Source organism: Hyperolius riggenbachi, chromosome 6, assembly GCF_040937935.1.
Source record: "Hyperolius riggenbachi isolate aHypRig1 chromosome 6, aHypRig1.pri, whole genome shotgun sequence".
Taxonomy (NCBI): domain Eukaryota; kingdom Metazoa; phylum Chordata; class Amphibia; order Anura; family Hyperoliidae; genus Hyperolius; species Hyperolius riggenbachi.
In genome coordinates, this window is record NC_090651.1 from 306,262,643 (window position 1) to 306,286,720 (window position 24,078).

At 42.4% G+C, this 24,078-nt stretch overlaps 1 protein-coding gene across 11 annotated transcripts in view; it reads left to right on the top strand.

Moving 5' to 3' along the window:
* LOC137521675 (serine/threonine-protein kinase BRSK2-like) overlaps window positions 1-24,078 on the top strand; it is a 427,652-nt gene that overhangs the window by 350,525 nt on the left and 53,049 nt on the right. For 7 of the 11 annotated variants that reach the window (XM_068241267.1, XM_068241271.1, XM_068241273.1 and 4 more), the window contains 2 exons: window positions 4,002-4,055; window positions 21,572-21,736. In XM_068241267.1, the coding sequence (XP_068097368.1) occupies window positions 4,002-4,055; window positions 21,572-21,736 (219 nt within the window). The remainder of the gene's footprint in view (window positions 1-4,001; window positions 4,056-21,571; window positions 21,737-24,078) is intronic. The other 4 variants (XM_068241266.1, XM_068241272.1, XM_068241268.1 and 1 more) reach the window with 1 other exon arrangement.

Genomic DNA, 24,078 nt, shown 5'->3' on the forward strand with positions numbered 1-24,078 from the left:
TAAGAAATGCTTTTGAAAATAACGAAAACCCTGAGAATCCCCTATGAGAGAATGGACTAGTCCAAAACTAGGTTTTTTTTTAACTGCTTACTTTTTTTTTTTTTTTGCTGTAGTAGTCCTTCAAAATTTTTTCTGCTCAAAACTGAATTCTAACTTTTTGTGGTGTAACAACATGCTTGTTGTATTTGTGTCATATGCCAGTATAGTAGCATACATTTTGTAAGCGCTGTGGGACTGGTCTGACCATTTGTATATGAACCAGCAGTAATACTAAAACAGTAGCAACAGGTGAAGGCAGATGACTTAAGTCCCGAATCCCAGAAATCCTCCCCCTTCTACTCTGGACCGGCATTGCGTCGCTCAGAAGTGTGTGTTGGGTAATTCTGTGTGCAGAGCCGGTAGAAAATAAGCATTGCTGTTCCTGTCAGGAAGTGACCAGGCTATGAGTAACAGACTGGCCCTTAAGCAGATGCTTGGGTCATGACCTGTTTTGGTCTGTGCTTCCCGATAGTTGATTGGAGGCCCAAAGCTGTCACTGTGAAGGATGGTCGGTGTTGCCATTTGCTACATTCAGCAGACATACTAAGGGCTCTTTCACATTAGGGCAGATTTTCTGCGTTTCAACGCAAAGGATAAAGTTTGCGTTACCCAAGGTGAAATGAAAGTCCATAGACTTTCATTTTAGCTTTCACATATAATGCAGCCTTTTTGTGCGTTGCGTTCCACTGCACCCAGGCGCAGTTTTTTGGCCAACGCTAGCTTTATGCGTTACAATGTTAGTCAATGTAAAACGCACACTATGCGCGTTTTTAATCCGTTAACGCAGGCAATCAGTCCCAGAATGCAACAGAGGAACAATGTAGAAAGTTGACAACTAAAAGAAAAAAAAATTACCTGCGTTTTTCTATGTGCAGTAACGCATTGAAAACGGATTAAAAACGCACACTCACTGCAGTGCAACGCATATCAAAACGCAGTAAAAGGCATACAACAAAACGTATGCTTTGAGCGTTCTCCAACGCAAGCTCTGATGTGAAAGAGCCTAAAGGTGTAGAATCTTCATGTGGATTCTTTCGTAACATAAAGAGCACCTACACTGCCAAAGGCCAGACATTGAACAGAACTCCACACAACAAGTGATCTACCAGCAATAATTCTACTTCTTAAGGTGTACCTGCATTTAAGATGTTTTGTTTTAAATAAAAGTGACGGAAGGTTTAGGTCAGGCTTGTTTTAAGAAGTAACTATTGGATTGCTTTGTGCCAAAAGTATACTTGACCATCTGTAGTGCCAGGATGAACAGAGATCTACCATGCGGTGCTAGACTGCTGGGAATGTGCAAAGCTACCCTGCGTGGTTCGAAAACTAGGGCTAGACCGAAACAGAGGTAAGAGAGGCACCAGCCTTGGGCAAGGTTATGAGGAGAGGATAAGGGCCTGCATTTAAATTAATGCAGGTGCAACTGTGAACGATTGCACAGTGGAGATGCTCCACTCTGCACAGCTAAAGCCCACTTTCATGCCCTGCTGTCAGTGATCAGTGGCTGGGCAGACAGTGTCTGTGCCATATTGCCAGTAACCACCATACAATCAGTTATACGAGTGGCATCAGCAGATGGGTAGTGATGACATGTAATCGTGTGTATGGGTGATCGCAGCAGGGGGGGAGGTTGGAAGGGGAGTACCTCTGTCACTCTCGCCCTGTACACACACTAGATTGATGTCGCCCAACGGGGATTGGGATAAGATCCAGGGATTGGCATACGATCCCTTGTGCCACATCGCTGGGCCGAGGCTGTACAGCCTCCATCCGATGCCTGGTCATGAATCTGCCAGGGGGATAATTCAGCTGAGTGATGGCAGATGCATTCTGTTGTAATGTGGGGGTACAGAGGGCCAGCGGAGTGGCGCAGATGTAACGTCACGTGGTGGGTGGTGTGAGCGGGGAGAACAAAGCTATTGGCCGTTGCTTGGACGAATTGATCCACCTGGCGGATCGCTGGGCAGGCAGGGGTCGGGGGCTGCTGTACACATGCCAGATTGTTACAGAGGTGGGCGTTAGTGGGCATTTTTAATCAAGTATATGTATGGGCCTTATGTGAGCCAGTTGCAATAGGCTTGATTTGAAAAGGGGTTGGTGGGGTGCTGGGGATCTCCTCTCAATATCAGCCTCAAGAAGTGATTAGGTGGAGAGGGATGCCCATGGCTGAGAAAGCAATCAGCATCTGATGGAAGGGGAGGAAGGAAAGTGGGGGCATACTTTAGCATCTATGCTTTGGGCTCTGGAGGACCTCGTCCGAGCTCTGTCAAGGCAAACAGGAAATGTGGGTGCCTGCGGCTAAGAGACGATTTGGGCACCCCATGGGCTCTAATGCAAACATTGGTGCCCAAAAGCATAAATTTGGTCACGCGATAATTATCGTTTTGAAAATTAGACCATTTTAGTTTTTTTTTTAATTCTTATCAGTTTGAAAATTAGAACGTTATAGTTTTTGACGTTTTTAATGTTTTAATTATCATTTTGAACATTATGAGGTTAGGAAGAGGGGTTTTAGAATTAGGCATTAGAAAGGGGGAATGTAGGGTCAGGTGCAAGGAAGACCAACTGGTCTTTTTTATCATCATTAGATTTCCTTCACATTAACTTTTGAAATTGAGAAATGTATCAATTTAAAGGGAGGAGAAAAAAAGCTTAGAGTTAATTACACTCATTTTTCAAGAGTAAAACATATTTTCCTAGATCCGTACATTTGTCCTGAAAGAGGGACAAATGAGGAAGAAATGGGGACAGGGGATTTGGTTCCCAAAGAGGGACTGTCCCTACAAAAATGGGACAGTTGGCAGCTTTGTATAATCATTTGCATCCCGTAAAATTAAGTACTAGAAGGAGCAAAACCGTTTACTTCCAACAAAGTCATTGACAAATAAAAATATTTTGAGTAAGAAATCTTCTTGCCGGCTTCTTGCAGGTGGCTTGGTGATTAAAAAATTGCCTCGTCAGCTCGATGGAGGAGCGTGATCAGCCAACTGGTTAAATGTAATAACTTGGTGTGTGATGGGAACATACAAATATTAAAAAGTTATTAAAAGCTCATTCCAAATCCTGCCTTTCATTACAGTATAGACACAGTGGTTAAACAGCATTAAACCAATTATAAATTGCTTTAAATAATAGTAATTTAGAAAGTAAATGCTTAATTAGGTCCATACGCAGAGAGTCCCCTTGGCTGAGTGACATTGGCAATCTTACGGACTTGGCACAATGGAAGCTCATGAGACCATGATAAATTGCGGCCAAGCGCACAGCTGCGTAACCTCTTTCATGTTAACCTCTTCAGGATCGTGCATGAAAACCATCATATGATATTATGGCGTGATTAAAGTTCTTAAAGTGTACTTGAGCTGAAGAACATGTTTGCGCACAAAAGCTATGGCTGACTTTCCTTTGTCCTTTCAGTTGCACGGCTGTTTTTCCCCGTGTTTATGCCAAAGGGAAAACCTGAACTGAAAATTAAAAGTCAAAATAAACATACACAGGTCATACTTACATCCCGTGTAGTCTACTCATCAATCATCAATCTCTTTCTCCTCTCCTACATCCTGTTTGTTCACTGTGATCAATGGAATTCTCTGTCCTCCATTCTAAAAATGGCAATGAACCTGTATCAGTTTTCCCCACTTGAGCCATACGGAAACATGGAAATTACTTTGCTCATCAGTTGTCCTTTCAGTTGTAACTGATGAGCAACTGATATATAACTGACAGCAACTGATATTTCAGTTCTGACAACATCAATGTCAGAACTGGAAGGAATTGTTGTTAGAAGAAAATAGTGAGCTTCTGAGTGGAACTGAGGGTGAGGTAGCTATGTAATATTCATTTGCAGGTACATCAAGTGTTGATTTTAAGTAATTTGACTCTGTTCAGGTTCCCTTTAAGGAACTTGCATTTATTGTTCCACCACCATACACATCCGACCGTATTTTCAATTATCGTTTCAGGGCCACGCAGGGTCTCCTTGGTCAAGGTCACTTGGTCCAGCACCCCCTAAACAGGTGAATACGGTGTGCGAATTTTTGGACTTATATGCCATATATGTAACGTGCATTGCTCATAGCGCAGCCTGTGTTGCTTGTATAATGCTTGTTACATGAATAGTATTACTTGCATTATATGAGTTACGCACATGTTGTGTACATAGCAGGAGCAGCGCTATCTGCACCAAGCTCACACTACATAAATAGCGTTAAAGTCGGTAAAATTGCTGAGTGCTCTCATTGCAGGGCAATTTCACTGGGGTTTTGTTCGTCAACCTCAATGACCTGATTGGTGATATACAAAGATCGAATGTAATTTGTTTGTCAATCAGGAAAACTCAATGGACTGTCCCAAATTTTTGATAATTATATGATTGGCTATGGTGGAAAAATCCAAGCGATTTTCATAAAAATTGAATAGCGTGTGATAAGATTGACTGTCGCCGTCTATTCATTCAATTAAAGTAAAACTGAATCACACACACTCACAAAATGGAGCAAATCTTTCAGTCATTTCCTCTTTAAATCTTTTTGTATTTACATTTATATAAAAATTGAAAATATGTTGTGTTGGTGTTGGAATAGTGAACTTGAATACCCCAATATTCCCGATGTTCAGCACCGGGATGAGCGGACAGCGTCAGGAGGAGTCATGAGATGCTTGGTGTCTTCCGGTAATGCATGCATTGCAACGCACAATACCTCGTCACCATTCACTTGCAATATGAGCATAACATGCATTGTTCAGTAGCGTACGGTGCGGCTTGTGTTATCACAACCCAGGGCATTAGGGAGACACCACACTGATGTGAACGAGCACTGGAGGGATCAGGGCAGCGGATTGCTGTGCGATTACAACTCCTGTTATGACGTACCGCAAAGCACATAGTGCGAAACTCTTTTATGGTGTGGTTAACCTATTGAAGCATTGGGGATATTTTGTCTATAGTTCCACTTTGAGAACCAATGGGGATATTTTGACTATATTTCCGCTTTGAGAACAGCCTGGATATATACTGTATTAAGTAAAGTGAAGACCACAAAAAGTGAGCCCTGAGGTGTGGACAGAGTTCTGATCAGTTACATTGCTGGTGGGGATGCCCTGCAGTGTCTTTTGGCATACGTGCCTTATGCTTATTGTAAATATTGATTGGAGCTTCTTGTAAATATCTTTTTGGCATGAATATTCATACCTCACCTCTATCAGTTGGAAGTTTCCACAGCTTTCAGCAGATTTACACGGACCGTCTGACACTCGGAGCAGTTAGGAGTATTTATTTGTATCAATCAGCAATACAAGGCAATAGTAGTGTATCACAGCGCAGATATACTCTTCTTTAGTAGTGTATCTCTCCACTTCACCACCTGTATGCACTCAATGTGCAAACAAAGTAAACAGGGATGCTTTCAGTGGATTGTATAAGTTCATTTATTTCTGGATAAAAGGCAGTACAGGCAATACGGGGTGGGCACTTACTTCTAGAGGGTCCTAATCCACTTAGGACCCTCCCTGGCTAGTTGCGCTTCCCACTTGTGGCACTATGTCCTCACCACTCGATCCTGTCTCCGTGCTGCCCGCTCTTGTCCCGACTAGTTTCGGCGTTTGCCGTCACCAGGGGATAATACAAGGTGTTCATTCAGAAGTAATCTTGGTTAAAGCAAATCAGGAAGAAGGAATATTATAGCATATCATAGCATAAGTAAGCTAACTATAAAACTATAGACACAACTTAATTACAATTCAAATCTCCAGCTTTACAAGTGTTGATTAGTCACATCCCACTGTAGGTGGGCTGTGGGAGGATGATAGGTGTCAAATACATTATGAGCTTTTAGGATTGACAAACCATCCACTGAGCATGTCAGTCGCACCGAGCGCATACTTGGGCTTCCGGAGACCTGTTCCCTGCTATTTCATGTAAACTGCTATTCCTCTGCATGCTGTGAAAGTCCCGGAATGTGTTCTGGCACCTCCTAACACTTAACCCTTCTTCCCTGTACAAACCCCGGTCCTGATGCATAACACTTAACCCTCCCCCTCCACAAAGCCTTGGTCCTGATGCCTAGCATTTAACCCTCCCCCTCCACAAAGCCTTGGTCCTGACGCCTAACACTTAACCCTCCCCCTCCACAAACCCCGGTCCTAGCACCTAACACTTAATCCCCCCCATGCACAAACCCCAGTCCTGATGCCTAATCCTTAACCCTCCCCTCGACACAAACCCAGGCCTGACGCCTAACACTTAACCCCTCCCCCACACAAACCCCATCCTGACATCTGACCCTTAACCCTCCCCCCTCCCACATTTACCAAAAAAGAAAAAAAACAAAACCATATACGGTAAATATCGTTGGCGCCGAACCATGGTGATAAAAGAAAAACCCTGCAAAATCGGTAAGTATCATATTTCTGTTTTGGTGCTGGCTTGCCGATATTTTCCTGTATATAAAAGTCAATGGTGGCGCCCGATTTGTCCGGGAGCCGCGTGCGCCCTTTTTCACACCGGTTTAAACTACTTATAACAGTTTACACAATACTGTAATATTTAACAAAAATATGTAAAAACAAAAACATTGTATATTGTATATTTTATATATAAGAGACAACTTTGTATTTTTGAAAAGTTGTAACTCGAGTCCTTTGTAAGCAGGGACTATCTATATATAATCTCTTTTCCATCTTTTAAGATTCTTATAGCATATTTTGGAATACAAAAAAACGACCATAAACTATATTGATTAACTGAGATTTAACTCAGAATGTATAAATGTATTTTAATTGAATTAACACAAGATAAAACGGCCTCCCTAGAGGAGATCTTAAGAGGATTTCCTTCATCTTTATGATTTCCATAATCACTGCCGTATTACGGCTATACTATTTATCCCTGTAATACTGCATGTAGTAGTGCAGTATATATAGGACAGCTTGCCAGTATTTAGAACGCCATGGCTGGGGATGCATTAGCCCTCCCTGTATTCCATGCCGACCACACTTACCCAGGCAATGCTGCAGAACTGCATATTAGTCCCGGTTCAGAAATCAAAGACTCATTTAGTGAGCTTCATTAAAGAAGCAAGATGCAATTTTGTACTATAAAAGGATCTACCGTCAAAATTCCCCCTGCGCTCTTACAGATTAGCCACATTAATACAACTTCTCTGAACAAACTCATCAAAAATAAAAGTGTCTGAAAGGGTTTTCAGGCTTACTTTTATATTCTAAGGTAGGGATGCTTGTTTGGATTCCGTAAATATGCAATTTCCGCATGGGAATTTGCAAATCGGTAATACAAGTGTGGAAATTTTCGCAGACTACTAGGTCTTTTTGAAAGATTTTTTTTCCTTTAAATTTGGGAGCCATTGACTGTAATGTAAAATGCGGAAAATCCGCAGTACCGATATGCGGTATGCTGCCTACTTTAGATGTTAATACTAAAGAAAAGTTCCCATAGGTGATAGAAACACCACATTTTCAGGGTATAAGCCGAAGAGTGGAAACGAGAGGAAAACGTTTTCAAATAGACCTTGTAGTTTTTGAGAAAATCGATGTTAAAGTCGGTGGAAATTACTGCGAAAATCTACATCTGAATGCGGAAATCGGCAGCGGAAAGCGGAATCGGTAGAGGTAATCGGCAATGGCGGAATGTGGATTTTTTCCACGGAAGCGGAATTTGCCAATTCCGACCATCCCTATTCTACGGCACAAGTGTCAAACACAAGACCCGCGGGCCAATTGCGGCCCTCCTTTCCATTTTATGTGGCCATTGAGAGCTTCAAATGTCCATTATTGTAAGCAGTAGAAGAACAGCACACTGCCTTCCCATCCAGGGAAGCACTCCAGTGACAGTTTTTCTTATTGAAACATTGTCATTTTAAGCCTGGCTGCAGCAACAACCCACGAGCCCCCCCCCCCCCCTGCAAAATAAGCAATGGGCACCCTCCTTGGATCCAGATCGCCTGCCTCCATGTGGCTGTCTGGCTGAGAGTAGCATAATATTTACCTGCTCCAGCAATATGTTGGGTCTCTTCTGCTCTTCCTGGCAGCTGCACACTCTATACTTGTCTTCAGCTCCCATGGCCTGGTCCTTAGGGGGGTTCAATACTGCAGTCCTCAAGTGGTTAAAGAGGCTATACATGCCACTTTCATTTTATTCCGTTATCACATTGTGATTTAAAAGTTATATTTACACGTCAGCTCTGTTCCTCCCTGAAGTCGTGTGACTGCCGGGTTCCGTCATGTAGCCCCGCCCCCTACTGAAAAACACAATTCTGTTTTCCATCTCGAGTATAGAAAACAGAATGGCATTTTTCCAGCAGGGGGCAGGGCTAAGCGAACCCGATGGCCAAGCTGCTTAGGGAGGTTTTCGGGAGGATTGGAGCCAGCAGGTAAGTGTAACTTTTAAATGAAACTTTTAAATGACAATAGAATAACAGAATAAAACGAAAGTGGTATTTCAAGCTGTATAGCCTCTTAAAATTAATGCAATCCATTACAACATAGCAATGTGAGATCACAAGGGCAGAATCATTCTCAATGGTATACTTTATGAAAAGAACATGTACCAGCATTGGTGATGTTTTAAAGCACACACCAACAATCATACCTCCCAACTTTTTGAGATAAGAAAGAGGGCCACTTTAAGACACACCCCTGCCACACCTCCAACCACGCCCCCACCACACCCCATCAAAAAGAATTCAGAATCAAAAGATGTAGTTTTACTATTCAAACCACACTGGTCCTTTTTATTATTGTTAGTTTTTCTTAATTTTAATGCTTGAAAATAAGAAATGCATAAATCTAATTGATGGGAATAAAGTTTAGAGTCAGTTAAACACACTTTCAGGACAAAAATACATATATTGATATAGATCTGTATATCAGTCTTGAAAGAAGGACAAATGAGGAAAAAAGAGTGACATTTGGTTCCCAAAGAGGGACTGTTTGGAGCTATGAATGCTGTATGTATTTGTATTTGTATTTATGCTTAGTTTTTGTTTTTCCTGTTTACTTACTATGGAATATATGGCGGTATATATATGACACATGAGGCCACTTTTCCTCCTAAGATTTCTCCTATGTGATATTTCACACATTAGAAATAAAATGCCTTTTAAGCCACCAACAAACAAGAAAACACTCTGAATATTTTTTTTACAGTACCTTTTTACCTACTTTTTAGTATTTTTTCAATCACAGTTAAAAAATAGTATTAAAAAGCTATTTTTAACAGAAGATGAAAATGCTCTCCCAGGAGAAAACATAGGAGAAACATTGAATTGCATATGGCCCATGATATCTTATATGTGTATGTTATTAGATATTAGAGTTTGCCATATGGAACATTTTACATGTTACTTTTCTTTTTCAAGTTTTTTTTATACTCTATTTTATATTATATAAAGAGTTAATGCTTTTAAAAATTAGAGGTACGTTTAATATGATGCCTTACCATGTATACGATATGCTACTCCACCACTGAATAAAAATGTTTACAAAACGAAAGAGGGCCAAATGAGAAAGAAAGAGGGACAGAGAGATTTGGTTCCCAAAGAGGGACTGTCCCTCCGAAAGAGGGACAGTTGGTTGGGAGCTATGAACGGTGTATGTATTTGTACTTGTGTTTTGGTGAATGTCCTGATTGTACAGTGTGTTGAACTGCTTATGAATTTATGTTCCCCACGATTGCCTGTATCGTACAATGTACAGCGCTACAGAAGACGTTAGCGTGATATGATTAAAAAATAATTTAGATAAAATATTCATAAAATGGGTGCTAAAACAAAAGCAATACTGATGAGCTGCATCCTAGCAAATGTGAAAGCTCAGGCCAAGCAGTGCTGGTGCAGACGGTTCAGAAATAATCCTGGCTCAGTGCACATCAGAAAGACATTACAACATGCTTTTTGTACTGCAGTGTGGTTCTGCTCCGTGCATAATTCATACGTTGTTACTCTAAAACTGGACATTTACATTTAATGCAGCCAAAATCAATATCCAGATTCCAAGATCTCCTCTCTCGCAGGGATGTTATTTTTTGCCAGAGTCTGGCTTTGCGCTGAGCGGTGATCTGGCAGCCGTGGTCGAATAGAGAAATCATTACTCTACACAAAGCCACCAGCTGCGATTTTCAATCTGCGCAGTAATCAACGTCTTCCAAGGCTTGTGTAATGTATGAAACAGTGGTGGGCAATGAATTTCTAATACTATCCAGGAAAGATTGCAGACGGGCTAAAGTCAGAAGCTTCACAGATCCGCGTCTGCGCTGGCCAGCTGATGGTTGGAGAGGCTGGTCAGTGAGATGAGTCCATTCTTGATTGCCCTGTAACCTTGTAGCTGAATGTATGCATGTGAAGAACTTCACCCGAGTGTGAGAGTGATAGCGGTGGCTGCTATATTTATTTCCTATTAAACAATGCAAGTTGCCCGGCAGTCCTGTTGATCTTCTGGCATAGGTAGTGGCTAATCCAGTAAATCTTGAGTCTGCTGAGTCAGAGTACCTGATCTGCATATGCTTGTTCAGGGTCTATGGCTAAAAGTATTAGAGACACAGGATCATGAGGACTGCCAGGCAACTGGTATTGCTTAAAAGGAAATAAATATGGCAGCCTCTATATCACTCTCACCTCGGGTTCCCTTTAATGTGGACCTGTGCACAGGACAGAAGGAAAACAGAAAGAAATGCTCCCTGTATGTATTTAGAGAATTTAGCCTGTCTAATCCCCCACTCATCTGTGACTAATCACAACTGTAATTTGATCTCTCAGCTGTGTCGGCTCAGGAATCTCCTCTCCCACGGCAGAGCAGCTAATTTGCAAACACAGGATGTAACCCTATATCTGCAAGCAGGATGTAGAAGAGACACAGGAAGTGGACACACTGCAGATTTATTGCAGGATTTGTATCAGCTGTAACAAAGAAATGTTTTTTCTTTAAAGGTTATTATGCTGTTGCGTATCTTTTAGAGCAGAGAGGAAGTTTGGCGTTCAGATCCACTTTAAGGCCCATACCCACTAAGTGATTTTTCTGAGCGATTTTGCGCAGCGAAAGATTTTTTTTTTTCAATATTGTGCAACATTGATGCGGCGACCATTCATTTTTGAAGAGTCGTCACGTCAGATTAGGTCATGGAGGATCGTTCTGATCCTCCTTGACTTTTACGGGTTTTTGCACAATTGTGTGTTTCCATTTCCAATGCTGCAAACAACACTTGCAGATTCGGTCAGATGGATCAGGGAACGATAGTTCATTGGCTTGTGGTTCTCAAAACAGTAAGGGGTTGATTCACTATAACAAATAGCGTGCCTTCTCAGAGTTGACACGCCTTATCAGAGTTAGCATGTCTTTTCAGAGTAGCATAGCGAGCGCTACGAACTTATGCCTGCTAACTGGCAATGACGAGAGCTCCACTCATCCTGCCCTGAGCCCCTGTGGGTCCAATCACTTTAAAGGACACTATCCCCGCACTTTGATTGGCCCAATTAGCTGCCTGTCAAGTCAAGTGACTAACCTCATGAAGAGATGGACTAATCAAAAACTTGTCAGTTCTACTACCTACTGTAAGTGACAGCAACATGGAAGAAAAGTAATTTATAGCTCATTTTACTCTGGAAGAAACATACTTCTTATTTATGCATTTACATGTGTTTTACATTTAAATTTTTTTCATTATAGTGGTCCTTTAAGGGTACAGAATTGTTAGTTGCCGGACAGTTTAATAAAGCTTGTGTATTTTGATTGCACCTTTCTTCTTTTTTCTTCTTTCTGGGTATCCCCCTCAAATAATTTTTTATGTGTGTGTGTCCTTCCCCTCCAGCTCGGCCATAGACAGCAGTGGCAAGAAGACTGTGGTTTTTATATTTCCATTAAAAGTAAAAAAGAAATATATATATATTTTTGGACCGAGTTTGGGTTTGAATAAAAATAAGATTCATAATTCTAAAGATTCTTCAATGCTGTATTGTGTCCAAATAATTGATTCCTTGAGGAATAATTAGATTTGTGCTGCATCTGGAGCTCTGCCAGATGTCTTGTAGGCCGTAACAATAAAAAATAATGGTGAATTAATTTATGTTGGTGAGAAAAGGCAAGGATATTTATAGGAACAATAAGAAGATTGCGTAAAATCAGTTTCGACGCGTTCGAAGCCTGCAAACGTTAAGCGACTGTATTGACCTCCACATTTGACTTGATGGTCCTGATTTACAGACTGGCCTATGAGGCTGAAATAAATGGCTCGTTCTTCCCAGCTTGTTTTATTATTTTCCAATAACGACCTTGTGCAGTTTTTTAGCGAGTTATTGCTACTGTGACACACTTTCACATGTGTAATTATGCAGGACTGCAGCACTTTGCAGCACTGAGCAATATTACGATCAGGGCAATCAAGCTGCTATTTATTGGGCAATCATCCCTGATGCTGGAGGTTATGGCTGATGATGGGCTGTTCTCATTGGTCAGCATTTTTGAAACATTATACCCTTTAAAAGAGTTAAAATTAGTTGTTGTAGCCTCTCATTCATTTCCAGTGTGTAGTCGCATACGAATAGGGAATGCAGAATGCAGAAGTTGGAACTGCACTGGGGCCCTGGACCAGAGGGCCTCACCAGGAGTTTGATCAGTGGCAGTAAGAAGATTTGACAGAACATGGCATAAAATAGATTTGGATAGGTATGTTTCTTTTTTTTTTTTTTTGTTGTAAACACTTGCCTAATGCACCTATGGGTGATAAGTGAGCAAAGCACTTGTGGGACCACTGCAGCACTTAAAGCAAATTTATAATGGTTGTTCTACCCTTGGACCAATGTTCTTGCAGCTGCAGCTACCTTCTCCCATGTGTTGCTCCCCATTTTGCAACCTCCATTTTACGTTTCTAGCTTCCTTTTCCATGTGCAGCAACCCATTTTCTATGTCTAACTGCCCTCTTGAGCAGCAGCTACCCTGGACTCATGCCCATATTTCCAGAAATACAGTCACTAATCTGCTTTCAGTTGATTGTGGACATCGGAGAGTATTGCCATGAGTCAGGCGTCTACAAACGTTTCACTTTAATCTACCGATACACTATTTAATTAATAATTAAAGGAATACTGTAGGGGGTCGTGGGTAAAAAGAGTTAAACTTACCCAGGGCTTCTAATGGTCCCCCGCAGACATCCTGTGCCTACGCAGCCACTCACCGATGCTCCGGCCCCGCCTCCGGTTCCCTTTTTGAATTTTCGACTTTAAAGTCGGAAAACCACTGCGCCTGCGTTGCCGTGTCCTCGATCCCGCTGACGTCTCCAGGAGTGTATTGCACAGGCCCAGTACGGTCTGCATCTGCGCAGTATGCTGACATCATACAGTAGTCCTTTAATTCATCATTTCTATTGATGTCACAGATGCAGAGGAAAAAAACTAAATGCAAATCTGTACACAATTTTCAACTATGTACTCTCTAATCGAATTAATAATAAAATACATACCGGTAAATAAATAAATCATCATTGGTATGTATACAGCAGACCAGCTTACCTCTCCATTGCATTGCTTGAGTTCACTATTCCAGTGCTTCTTCTCAACAGCATTATCAACACCCCCTGTAGGGAATAACATCATCCATATACTGTATATACAGTATTTGTTTGGTGCACAAATATATATGTATCAATGCTTTTCAAACGGTGGCGTAGTAGTTAGCGCTCTTGCCTTGCAGCCCTGGGTCCCCGGTTAGAATCCCAGTCAGGGCATTATCTGCACAGAGTGTGTATGTTCTCTCCGTGTCTGTGTGGGTTTTCTCTGGGCACTCAGGTTTCCTCCCACATTCCAAGAACATACAGATAAGTTAATTGGCTTCCCCCTAAAAATTGGCCCTAGACTACGATACATACACTACACCATACATACATAGACATATAATGGGGATTAGATTGTGAGCCCCTCTGAGGGACAGTTAATTGACAAGACAATATACTCTGTACTACGCTGCAGAAGATGTCGGCGCTATATAAATACTAAATAATAATAATTCCTTTATTCTTTTAATTAACTAAAATACTTTTTCATGCTTATTTACATATTATTTAACACGTTTTTCATACCAAACACTGTAAGGACCGTCCACACTTATGCGTTGGGTTGCTGATTTCAGCAATGCACCATTAGTACGATTCCCAAGTACATCAGTCAGTGCAGAGACAGCGCATGTCTCCACGCATGCGCTGTGCAGTAGTGCATTTTGGCAATTCTCTGCTAATTGCATTTTACTGAGCTGAGCAGTGTGATCCCATTCAATATCATTGCGTAGGATCAGCAATGCAGGCGGTGTGCGTGTTTGTAAAATGTGTGGTCCTCTGTGTTGCTAGCCATAGTAGCCATAGCAAAAGTGTGAGTGAGTCCTAACAGACTGACTATCACAAGTTTAAGGATTCACTAGACTCAAATGTAGTGTGCATGCAAAAAGAGCGACAGGAAAAGGGCCCGACTGGATAACGAAATGGCGCAGCTGGATAACGAAATCTCAATAAAACACCGTTGTCGATCTTGGTTAACGATAATCACCATCTTAAAAACACACAGGAGATAATAACGAAAAGATATTAATGTTAAAAATCATTACATAATTCAACAACACAGCTTAAACCAACCCTACTCACACACAGAACCCTCCCCTGGTGGTGACTGAAACTAACCACTCCCCTTGTGGCACCTAACCCTAACCCCCCCAGTGGTGCCTAACCCTAACCATCCCCCTGGTGGTGCCAAAACCTAACACCACCCCCCCCCCGGTGTTGCCTAAAACTAACCGTCGCCCAGGTGGGGCCTAACCATAACCACTTCCCCTGGCAGTGCCTAACCCTAACCACTCCCTCTGCAGAAACACCCTTTTACACATAGAAACAATAATACAGTGGTGTGAAAAACTATTTGCCCCCTTCCTGATTTCTTATTCTTTTGCATGTTTGTCACACTTAAATGTTTCTGCTCATCAAAAACCGTTAACTATTAGTCAAAGATAACATAATTGAACACACAATGCAGTTTTAAATGATGGTTTTTATTATTTAGTGAGAAAAAAAACTCAAAACCTACATGGCCCTGTGTGAAAAATAAATTGCCCTCTGAACCTAATATCTGGTTGGGCCACCCTTAGCAGCAATAACTGCAATCAAGCGTTATAAAAACTATAACGTTGCAAGCTTCTAAAACGATAACATACTTTAAAAACTGTAATGTTTTAATGTTGTTAGGCGCCCTTTTTTCTGCTTTTTTCGCCGTATTAACGATAATTGCATTAGAGTCTATGGAGGCACCCTTTTCGTCCACTAGCCACCGGCGCCCTTTTTTCCTGCTACCTAACCAAACTAAGTACCCTAAGAGGGTAGGCATCATGCTACCAATCATTATGTCCCTCTGGTCAGGGGGTGGACATTTTATACAGACTGCGGTCCTAACTTACTGAGGCTGGAGAGCATTGAAAAGTCTTTGCGTTGCAGCAAACTTTTTTTTCAAGTGCTTGTTTATAGTCCTCAACTGGGCTTTATCAGATTATGGTAAAGATAGCTACAATTTAAGCATACTGGTGTTGACATGTCTGTATCTTAAAAGAGGGTAAAAATAAATAATTGCGTTAGTAAGGGTCACATTTTAAGAACACTGTACAGTAACACTTTAGGAAACACCCCAGCACTGTAAGAAATCACCCCAGGCAATTCTGAAAGCAAAAAATCATAGGGGCGGGGGAAATAAGTGGTTGAAATTGAAAGTGGACATGAACAGAGAGAAATGCACCCTGTGTGTTTTTAGAGAGAAAAGCCTGTCTAATTACCCCCTCATCTTTAAGTAATCACAATCTTCTTCAATGAAAGCAGGAAGTAGACACATTGCAGATTTATTGCAGGACTTCTGTAAGCTGTTACAAAGAAATGTTTTTCTTTAAAGGTTATTATACTGTTGCTTATCTTTTAGAGCAGAGAGGAAGTTTTGAGTTCAGGTCCGCTTTAGATATATAGTGGTGCGGCGAAAAATTAGGAATTGCAAAGTGTGTGTGGGGAGTTTACACACATCCAATGATTGGCCATTGTCCACTTCCAAGTTGTATGAGGGCCAACAGATTCTGAATACTATGAACAGACTGTGTAAGCAAAAACTCTAATAGTACATGGAAGTGTTACCCTCTTAAGGACCACAGGCTTAAATCCCCCTAGTGACCAGGCCATTTTTTACAAATTAGGCCACTGCAGCTTTAAGGGCCGTACAACTCAGCACACACCCCCTCTTTCTGTTAGTGGGCTGTGAAATATTTTTTTTTTTTATTGTTCAAAAAATTTCCCTATTTTTTTTTTTTTAACCCTCCCTCCCCCCGCCAGCCAATCAGGGTGATCGGCTGTCATAGGCTTCAGCCTATGACAGAGGATCACTTCTCTGCCGCCCAGGGAGACAGCCGCTGCTGTAGATCGCATTGCTGTACAATGTAAATAGATGGCGGTTTCAGCGTCTAACAGTCTCCTAGCGGCGATCACGGCGATTCAACGGCGCACGTGATCCCCTGCAATCTCTGCCCCTAAGACTTCACGCCAATTGGCGTGGAGTGGTCCTGGGTCTGCCGTCGCGTTCACGCTAATCGGCATGGAGTGATCGGCTAGACGTTAAATTTGGCCAATCAAAGTTGGATATGTCTACCAGGCTTTTTTCGCTGTCTATCCTGGAATGGGATAAGTGGTGGAGATATACTGGTTTGTTTTGTCTCTTGACATGTGTAGCACAGAAAAATGTTACACTTAAAAGCAGCTTGTGTAGAGGCAATATATACCTTATATGAGGCCAGATGCAGTAAACTACGGTAAAGTTGCTGTGCGCAAGAAATGCTGCGCATGCCAATTTTTCCACTACTAAGGTCGGTAAAACACCTCCCCCCCCCCCCCCATTAAACCATTAGTGCCACACGCTTTACCGGGTTAACACCTGCGTTACTATGGTAACATGTGGATAAATGAACATTACTGTAGTTCAGAGCCGGAACAAGGTCCTCCAGCACCCAAGGCTGAGACACCAAAATGCGCCTCTCCATCCCTCCCACCCCAGCTGTCACACACTAATTGCTATTAGACTAAGAGGCCCCCATGGGCCCACAACCTCCCCAACACCTTAATATCTAGTTATATGGCTTGCAGTCACTGCCATGTATCCCCTTTTCTTATTTTTTTCTGCTTCAAACACAATTAGGAATGACAGCTGAATGAATTCTGCGCCCCCTCCTACACTGCGCCCTGAGGCTGGAGCCTCTCCAGCCTATGCCTCGGCCCGGCCCTGCTGTAGTTATCCTCTCATTACCACGGTAACACGTGTGGTGCTAATGTGTTAACGGCCGGGGCTCCCCTGGTGCTAGTAAGGGTAAAATTACCATTGTATGCCCATGGTGTCAGAAGTGGAGTTTTTTAGAAGCCTAATAATGTTGCATAAAACAGGCTTCCCTTTTTTGGGATGCCAGGGCAGTTTTTGCACAGCTATTAGAGAATGGATTTAATAACTGCACATGGTAATAATCAAGCACATATGGACGTAATGGAAGAATACAATTTGCATTCGCAAAGCAAATGAGAATTTCCGAATCCATCAGTTTGGAGTCGGATGATTATTACACTCCGGAGTGCGAGGCTGAGACGTATTGTTAGACTCCTGCGTCAGCACTTTATGCCATTGGGGAAGTCATTTTTTTCACTTTGCCTCGGGCTGAAAAATTCAAATGCACATTGTACAAGGCCGGAATTCTTAACTTCTCTCCTTATGACGTATGGCTGTTCTGCTGCTGCCACAGAAGAAAATATATATTTAATGCTTTCTATTTTACTACTTTATAATGAGATGTACTACAATTTATGCCCCCCCCAACAAAACTTTGATAGAGCCCCCCAATGGTCACACCCCTTCCCTTCCCATGGTGACACTCAAAGTCTGGGGACCCATCTCACAAGGCTCATAAAACAAGTGTGGCTATCATGATCTTCACAAACAAGTATAGCCACAAAAACACCTGATATAAAGTATAGTCCCCTGTATCGAGGAATGTAAGGTTAGTAGTTAGGGCCGCCCACAGCTCTGGCCCCCCTGCGACAGCAGGAGCTGCTCCCCCTATAGTTACGCCCCTGATAGCAACGTTACAGCCCATTGCTCTGGTTTCTGTTCATATTTAGACTTGTACAATCATAGGGCTTGATTCAGTAAACGGTGCTAACCCAGTTAGCACGCCTAAAGACTTTGGGCGTGATAACTAGGGTGCTAACTGGGTCAGCACCGTTTAGTAAATTTACAGCGCGCGCAAAGTCCCACACTGAAAACTTTGCATGCCCACAGCGCGGTGTGTGCGAAATGTCGCATCGCGGTGCGACGAAAACGGTGCGTTGATGCGCCTATAAGGTCGCATTGCGTGCGACTTTAACGTCAAATGGTGCGACAATAAGGTCGCACCCAATGCGACCTTATAGGCGCATCGGGTGCGCTGTTTTTGCGGTGCGCGCGCAAAGTTTTGTGTGCGGGACTGTGCGCGCGATGTGAATTTAGTAAGGGGTGCTAACCCAGTTAGCACCCTAGTTATCACGCCTAAAGTCTTTAGATGTGAATTTATCATGCCTAAACTAACTTTAGGCATGATATAGGGCTTTTCACAGGCGTTCTAATACTTAGCACGGTTTACTGAATCGAGCCCATAGTGTGAATGGGACTCTGTAGTGAGATGTATTTGATGGCTGCATATTTATTTACTTTTAAACAATGAGAAGTTGTACTTCTCAGTGGAAACTGGTCCTTTTTTTTTTTTTTTTTTTTTTTTTGCTTGTCTTGTCTCTTATGGCTCCATAAAGTCAATTATCATAACTATCAAATATCAAACGGGCCACCAGGAATACATGAGGAAACCTAAACATTTCAAGGTGACAATGTACACAAAAAAATAAAGTTGTACAGGATGGCACAATTAAAACCGCACCCAGCTGCCTGCCACTAACGCTAGTGTTTGCAGCCGTTTGAGAGCATTACCCATACGGAAGCAAATACAGGCAACATAGGCTTCAATAAAGCCAAAGAGGAACGCACACACATAGCAGGGAATAAGTATCAGGTGTACAGGGACGGGCTGTCATCTGCCTATGAACTAGCAGCAGCAGCAGGCAGCTGAGGCCGGTTTTATATGTGCCACCCGGTATTTCTTGCACCACCAGCTTTTAAGTCTGTCACATAATTGCAGCTAGATTGAACAGTTGTGTGCATAAAGTGACCGCATACTGAGGGTTTGAGAACAGTTATCATACATGCTTCTGTGAATTTTTCAACAATTTGTATTAGTCTGTAATATTGATACGTTGCTGAAAAATACACAGAGGCGCCCAACTGTGCTCAGCACTTTTTCCATGATTTACACATTTAGCTACATTTATGCAGAAGTTAGATATTGTTTGTGATCAGTGATAGTTGTGGGGACTGTGCTGAAGACAGAACAATAAACAAACAAACAGAGAACATTTATATCGCGCTTTTCTCCTGGCGGGCTCAAAGCGCCAGAGCTGCATCCACTAGGGCACGCTCTATAGGCAGCAGCAGTGTTAGGGAGACTTGCCTACGGTCTCCTACTGAATAGGTGCTGCTGCTGGCTTACTGAACAGGCAGAGCTGAGATTTGAACAGGGGCGTAGCAATAGGGGGTGCAGCGGTAGCGACCGCATCAGGGCCCTTGGGCCAGAGGGGCCCCGAATGGCCCTCCCTCAACTACAGTATTAGCTCTATATTGGTCCTGTGCTCATAATAATCATTTATATATATACTTTGAATAGTGGTAATCATTAACAAACTATTCCCCATCCCCTTCTTGCACCTCTGACATAGTTGCCATTGGCAGCTTTTAGTGCGCTGTTTCAATTGCTATGTATAGAGTGCATGGGGGGGCCCCATTGTAAAACTTGCATCGGGGCCCACAGCTCCTTAGCTACGCCACTGGATTTGAACCCAGGTCGCCTGTGTCAGAGGCAGAGCCCTTAACCAGTACTCCATTCAGAACAATGATATCTTAAAGTGGAATGAAACCCAGCATTTCTTCTTTGCTCTAATAGATTATTTACAGCATGTGATATACAACCAGCATTTTTTTTAACTAGAACAGAATTTAAAGGGTTGAGGTGACCATACACTGGTCGATTTGCCATCAGATTCGACCAACAGATAGATCCCTCTCTGATCGAATCTGATCAGAGAGGGATCGTATGGCTGCCTTTACTGCAAACAGATTGGGAATTGATTTCAGCCTGAAACCGATCACAATCTGTGGAGCTGCCGCTGCTGTCGCCCTGCCGCCCCACATACATTACCTGCTCCGGCCGGCGCGAGTCCCCTGGTCTCTGCTGTCTTCTTCTCACTCCGGGCTCCGGCTACTGAACTTCCTGTCCAGGGGAAGTTTAAACAGTAGAGGGTGCTCTACTGTTTAAACTTCCTGCCGGGACAGGAAGTTCTGTGTAGCTCTGGAGCCCGAAGCGAAGAAGAAGACCAGGGGACTCGCGCTGGCCGGAGCAGGTAATGTATACCCGCTGTATTGCGTCGGTCGTCGGGCATTCGAACGCCGCTAACGACGCACTCCCGACCCGCCGGCGACCGAGGAAAATCTTCCGCATGGATGGGGTGACGGGAATCGACGGGAACGATCGATTTCGGACAGAAATCGAACGTTCTGTCAGCGGTGTGCACGGCGATTTCACATCCGTTTCGATCACTGTGATCGAAACGACTGTATATCGGCGGGAAAATCGTTAGGTGTATGGGCCCCTTAACACACAGGACTTAGAGGTTTCCTGCTAGCAAAGCTGGACGCATCCAAACTTTAGATAATGTTATCTTGTATTTAATTGTATCAAGTGAGGAATGTAAATAAACACTTCTCTGACACTGTAGGCTCTGCTGAACAAAGTCAGACAATCAGAAAGCATTTCTGCTTACGTTAGAACATGAATAAAGCAGTTTTAAATAAAATGCAAAGTCAGCTCTCAGGGCAAAAAAAGTGTACTTTGGGAACGTATAATTTCTAAATGAATAATAATACTTATGCATAAAAGCAAATATGATAACCGTATGGCATATAAAAAGTAGGGAAACATGTTTTTACTGAATATTATGTCAGGGTTTTACACCGCTCTAAAGTGGACCTGAGCTCTTGCACAGGGTAGAAGGAAAACATAGAGAAATGTCACAAGTGTAATTTGATCTCTCAGCTGTTTCAGCACGCTGCCTTGGTAGAGCAGATAATTTGTAAACACAGAATGTTAACCATATGGCTATGAAAGCAGGAAGTAGACACACTGCAGATTTATTGCAGGATGTGTATCCGCTGTAACAAAGGAATGTTTTTCTATAAAGTTTATTATGCTGTTGCTTATCTTTTAGAGCAGAGAGGAAGTTCTAAGTTCAGGTCTGCTTTAAAGATACAATTTCCATGTAACATGCCATAGTGGATGCTACAGGTTGTGAATAAAATTATTGATCTTAAATGGCTGTTTTTTTGTTTTTCTTTTACAGGGGTGGCAAAAATGAACCAGAGCCAGAGCAGCCCACTCCCCGAAAAGTGTCCATCAGAAGGATCCACTCTGTAAGCGAGTTTGACCCAGATGTCCTGGACAGCATGCACTCCTTGGGCTGCTTCAGGGATAAAACCAAACTTAAGGCGGAGCTCCAAAATGAAGAGTAAGTATTACGGGCTGGAGGAAAATGTTGTACACAGGAATGATGCACCAGAGACTGAAAACACAGCGCTGGTTAGCAGCTTATTGTATGTGAAACCAGATATGAGTGAAATTGATGATTAATTCAGTTCAGAAGTAATTGCTTGAATCTGGGTGGATGTTACTGAATGAGATCATTGCCCTGCTAATCATAAGTCACTCAGCCTCAGCCAACATTTCCTTTTGTTTACTTGAGATCTCAGTTCCATCTCCTCTACCAGACGTTTTTAGCTTTACGACAAGCAGGGTTGTCCTTAACTGACCCATATTCCTCTGGATCTTTGAAGGAATAAACAGAGAAAGCAACACAAGCCAAAAGCAACAACAATTATAGCAACGAGAAATAAGACAATGCAGGGATATTGAGTTATTAGGCAGAATCTCATATAGGAACCCTAAATATGCTACCTCGACCTCCCAACTTAATGAGGAACTTTTCTGTATACAACTTAATTAATAAAATTTCTTATTTTTACAATATTCATTCATACACTATTAAGTCAATATGTCAAATCAATCGATTTTACAACCCTACCTCATCCTGATGTATGTTCTTAAATTTGTCAGAAATGCTGGCATCTTTACTGCTGGCAAGAAGAATCGCTGTGGAATGCCTCCCCCCCCCCCCCCCCACCCCTCAAGAACTTCACACAATCTCCCAGAGTGCTCTGGGGCTGAATGCTGTGTGACATTATAACTTAGGCTAAATGAACAAGTATAACGTGTGATTTTTTGTTTCGTTTTGGCGAGTGTCACAGGTGGATTAAGTTGAAATTGGGTCCTAGGCAGGTCAGCGGTTTGGGTGCCCCTGTTTGTCACCTGTCCCTTTATGGTAAAGTGAGGTGGCAGTAGGGGCTTGGAAGTTGGAAATGGCAGCCAGGCCACTGGACTACAACTGGGCCCAAGTCACCTGCCTAGGTTGCCTTGTGGGTGATCCACCTTTTGTATAACTATTATGTATTGTATTTATAAAGCGGCAATATATTACGCAGTGCTGGAGGTTCAAAAGGTATAGACCAAGCCCTGATGATCAGTACCGATTCTCCAATTTTTTTAAATATACTATAGCCTTGGATATCAGCTACGACTAAGGTCAGCTGGTCAGCTACGACTAAGGACCCGGTGCGGTCAGAAACGCGTCAGCTTGTATGCTGCCATACTTTTGCTATTTCTCTGTGATTTAATAAACAAATTCATGGTTTTATCACACGGAAGGAGTGTAGAGGATTTTGAATAGCCTTGGATATCATATTTCCCTGAAAAAGACCTACCCTAAAAATAAGACCTAGCATGATTTTTCAGGATCTTTGAGGTTGCTTGAAAAAAAAGGCCTACTCCAGAAATAAGCCCTAGTTATAGTTCACAAAATAGTCAATTTAAACAGTGTTCAGGCAGCTACAGTATACTTGTAAAAAAGAAATCTCAATGGGCAATAAAATGCAGTAGGTACGATAGACCCCACCCCAACTAAGGAAGGCGGACACTTCCATAATATTCAGACTTAATAGACCCTACAAGGCCCAAAACAATAAGGTTTGGCAAATGCTGGGCTCTCTGTAAATGTAGATTGTTGAACATGGAAGAAGGAAGTACGAGTCTGTGTATGAGAAATCCATGATGAAATTCAGGGTTATGATGATCCAGAATATGATAGCATGACAATATTTGAATACATGTTGATTTAATAACCTATGAGAACCCATCATGTACATACCAAAAGTATGACTGTGCTAAAGGAACAATGAAAAAATGGAACAACCGTTATTTAGATGCTGATTTGTAATATTTTGCTGATGTTTGTGGTTTGACAGCTTTCAGATAGTTTCAGCCATTGTCTCCCCTCCCTCCCCTCACCCCCACCGCTGCTGTTCTTGAGATTTGCATTTAGGACACTGAGCATCATATTAGCATGAGAGCACCAGATTTTGTCACATTTCTTTTTTCCGTGGACTCTTCCTGTACCGTGCTTTGCTTTAGCAGCTGTTTACATTTACGTAAACAAAAGCGGACATATGTGCCGAGGAAATTGCATGCTGAAGGCTGTGTTCTTGTGATGACAAAGTAACAAAGCAACTTTACATAAGGTGTACCCAATGCTGAAAACCTGCAGCTCCTCAGCCTGTAATGTATGTGACTTGGCTTCCTGGTGTAGACAATGTGAGAATCTCCTCTGAGGTGATATCTGCTAGGGATAATGGGATGGGATTGAGATAATAGAGGTGGGAAATTTTACCACCTGTGGACTCACCAGTGCTGAGCATCTTTAGCTCCCTGTAATCATCTCTTCCTACCTATTATGATTCT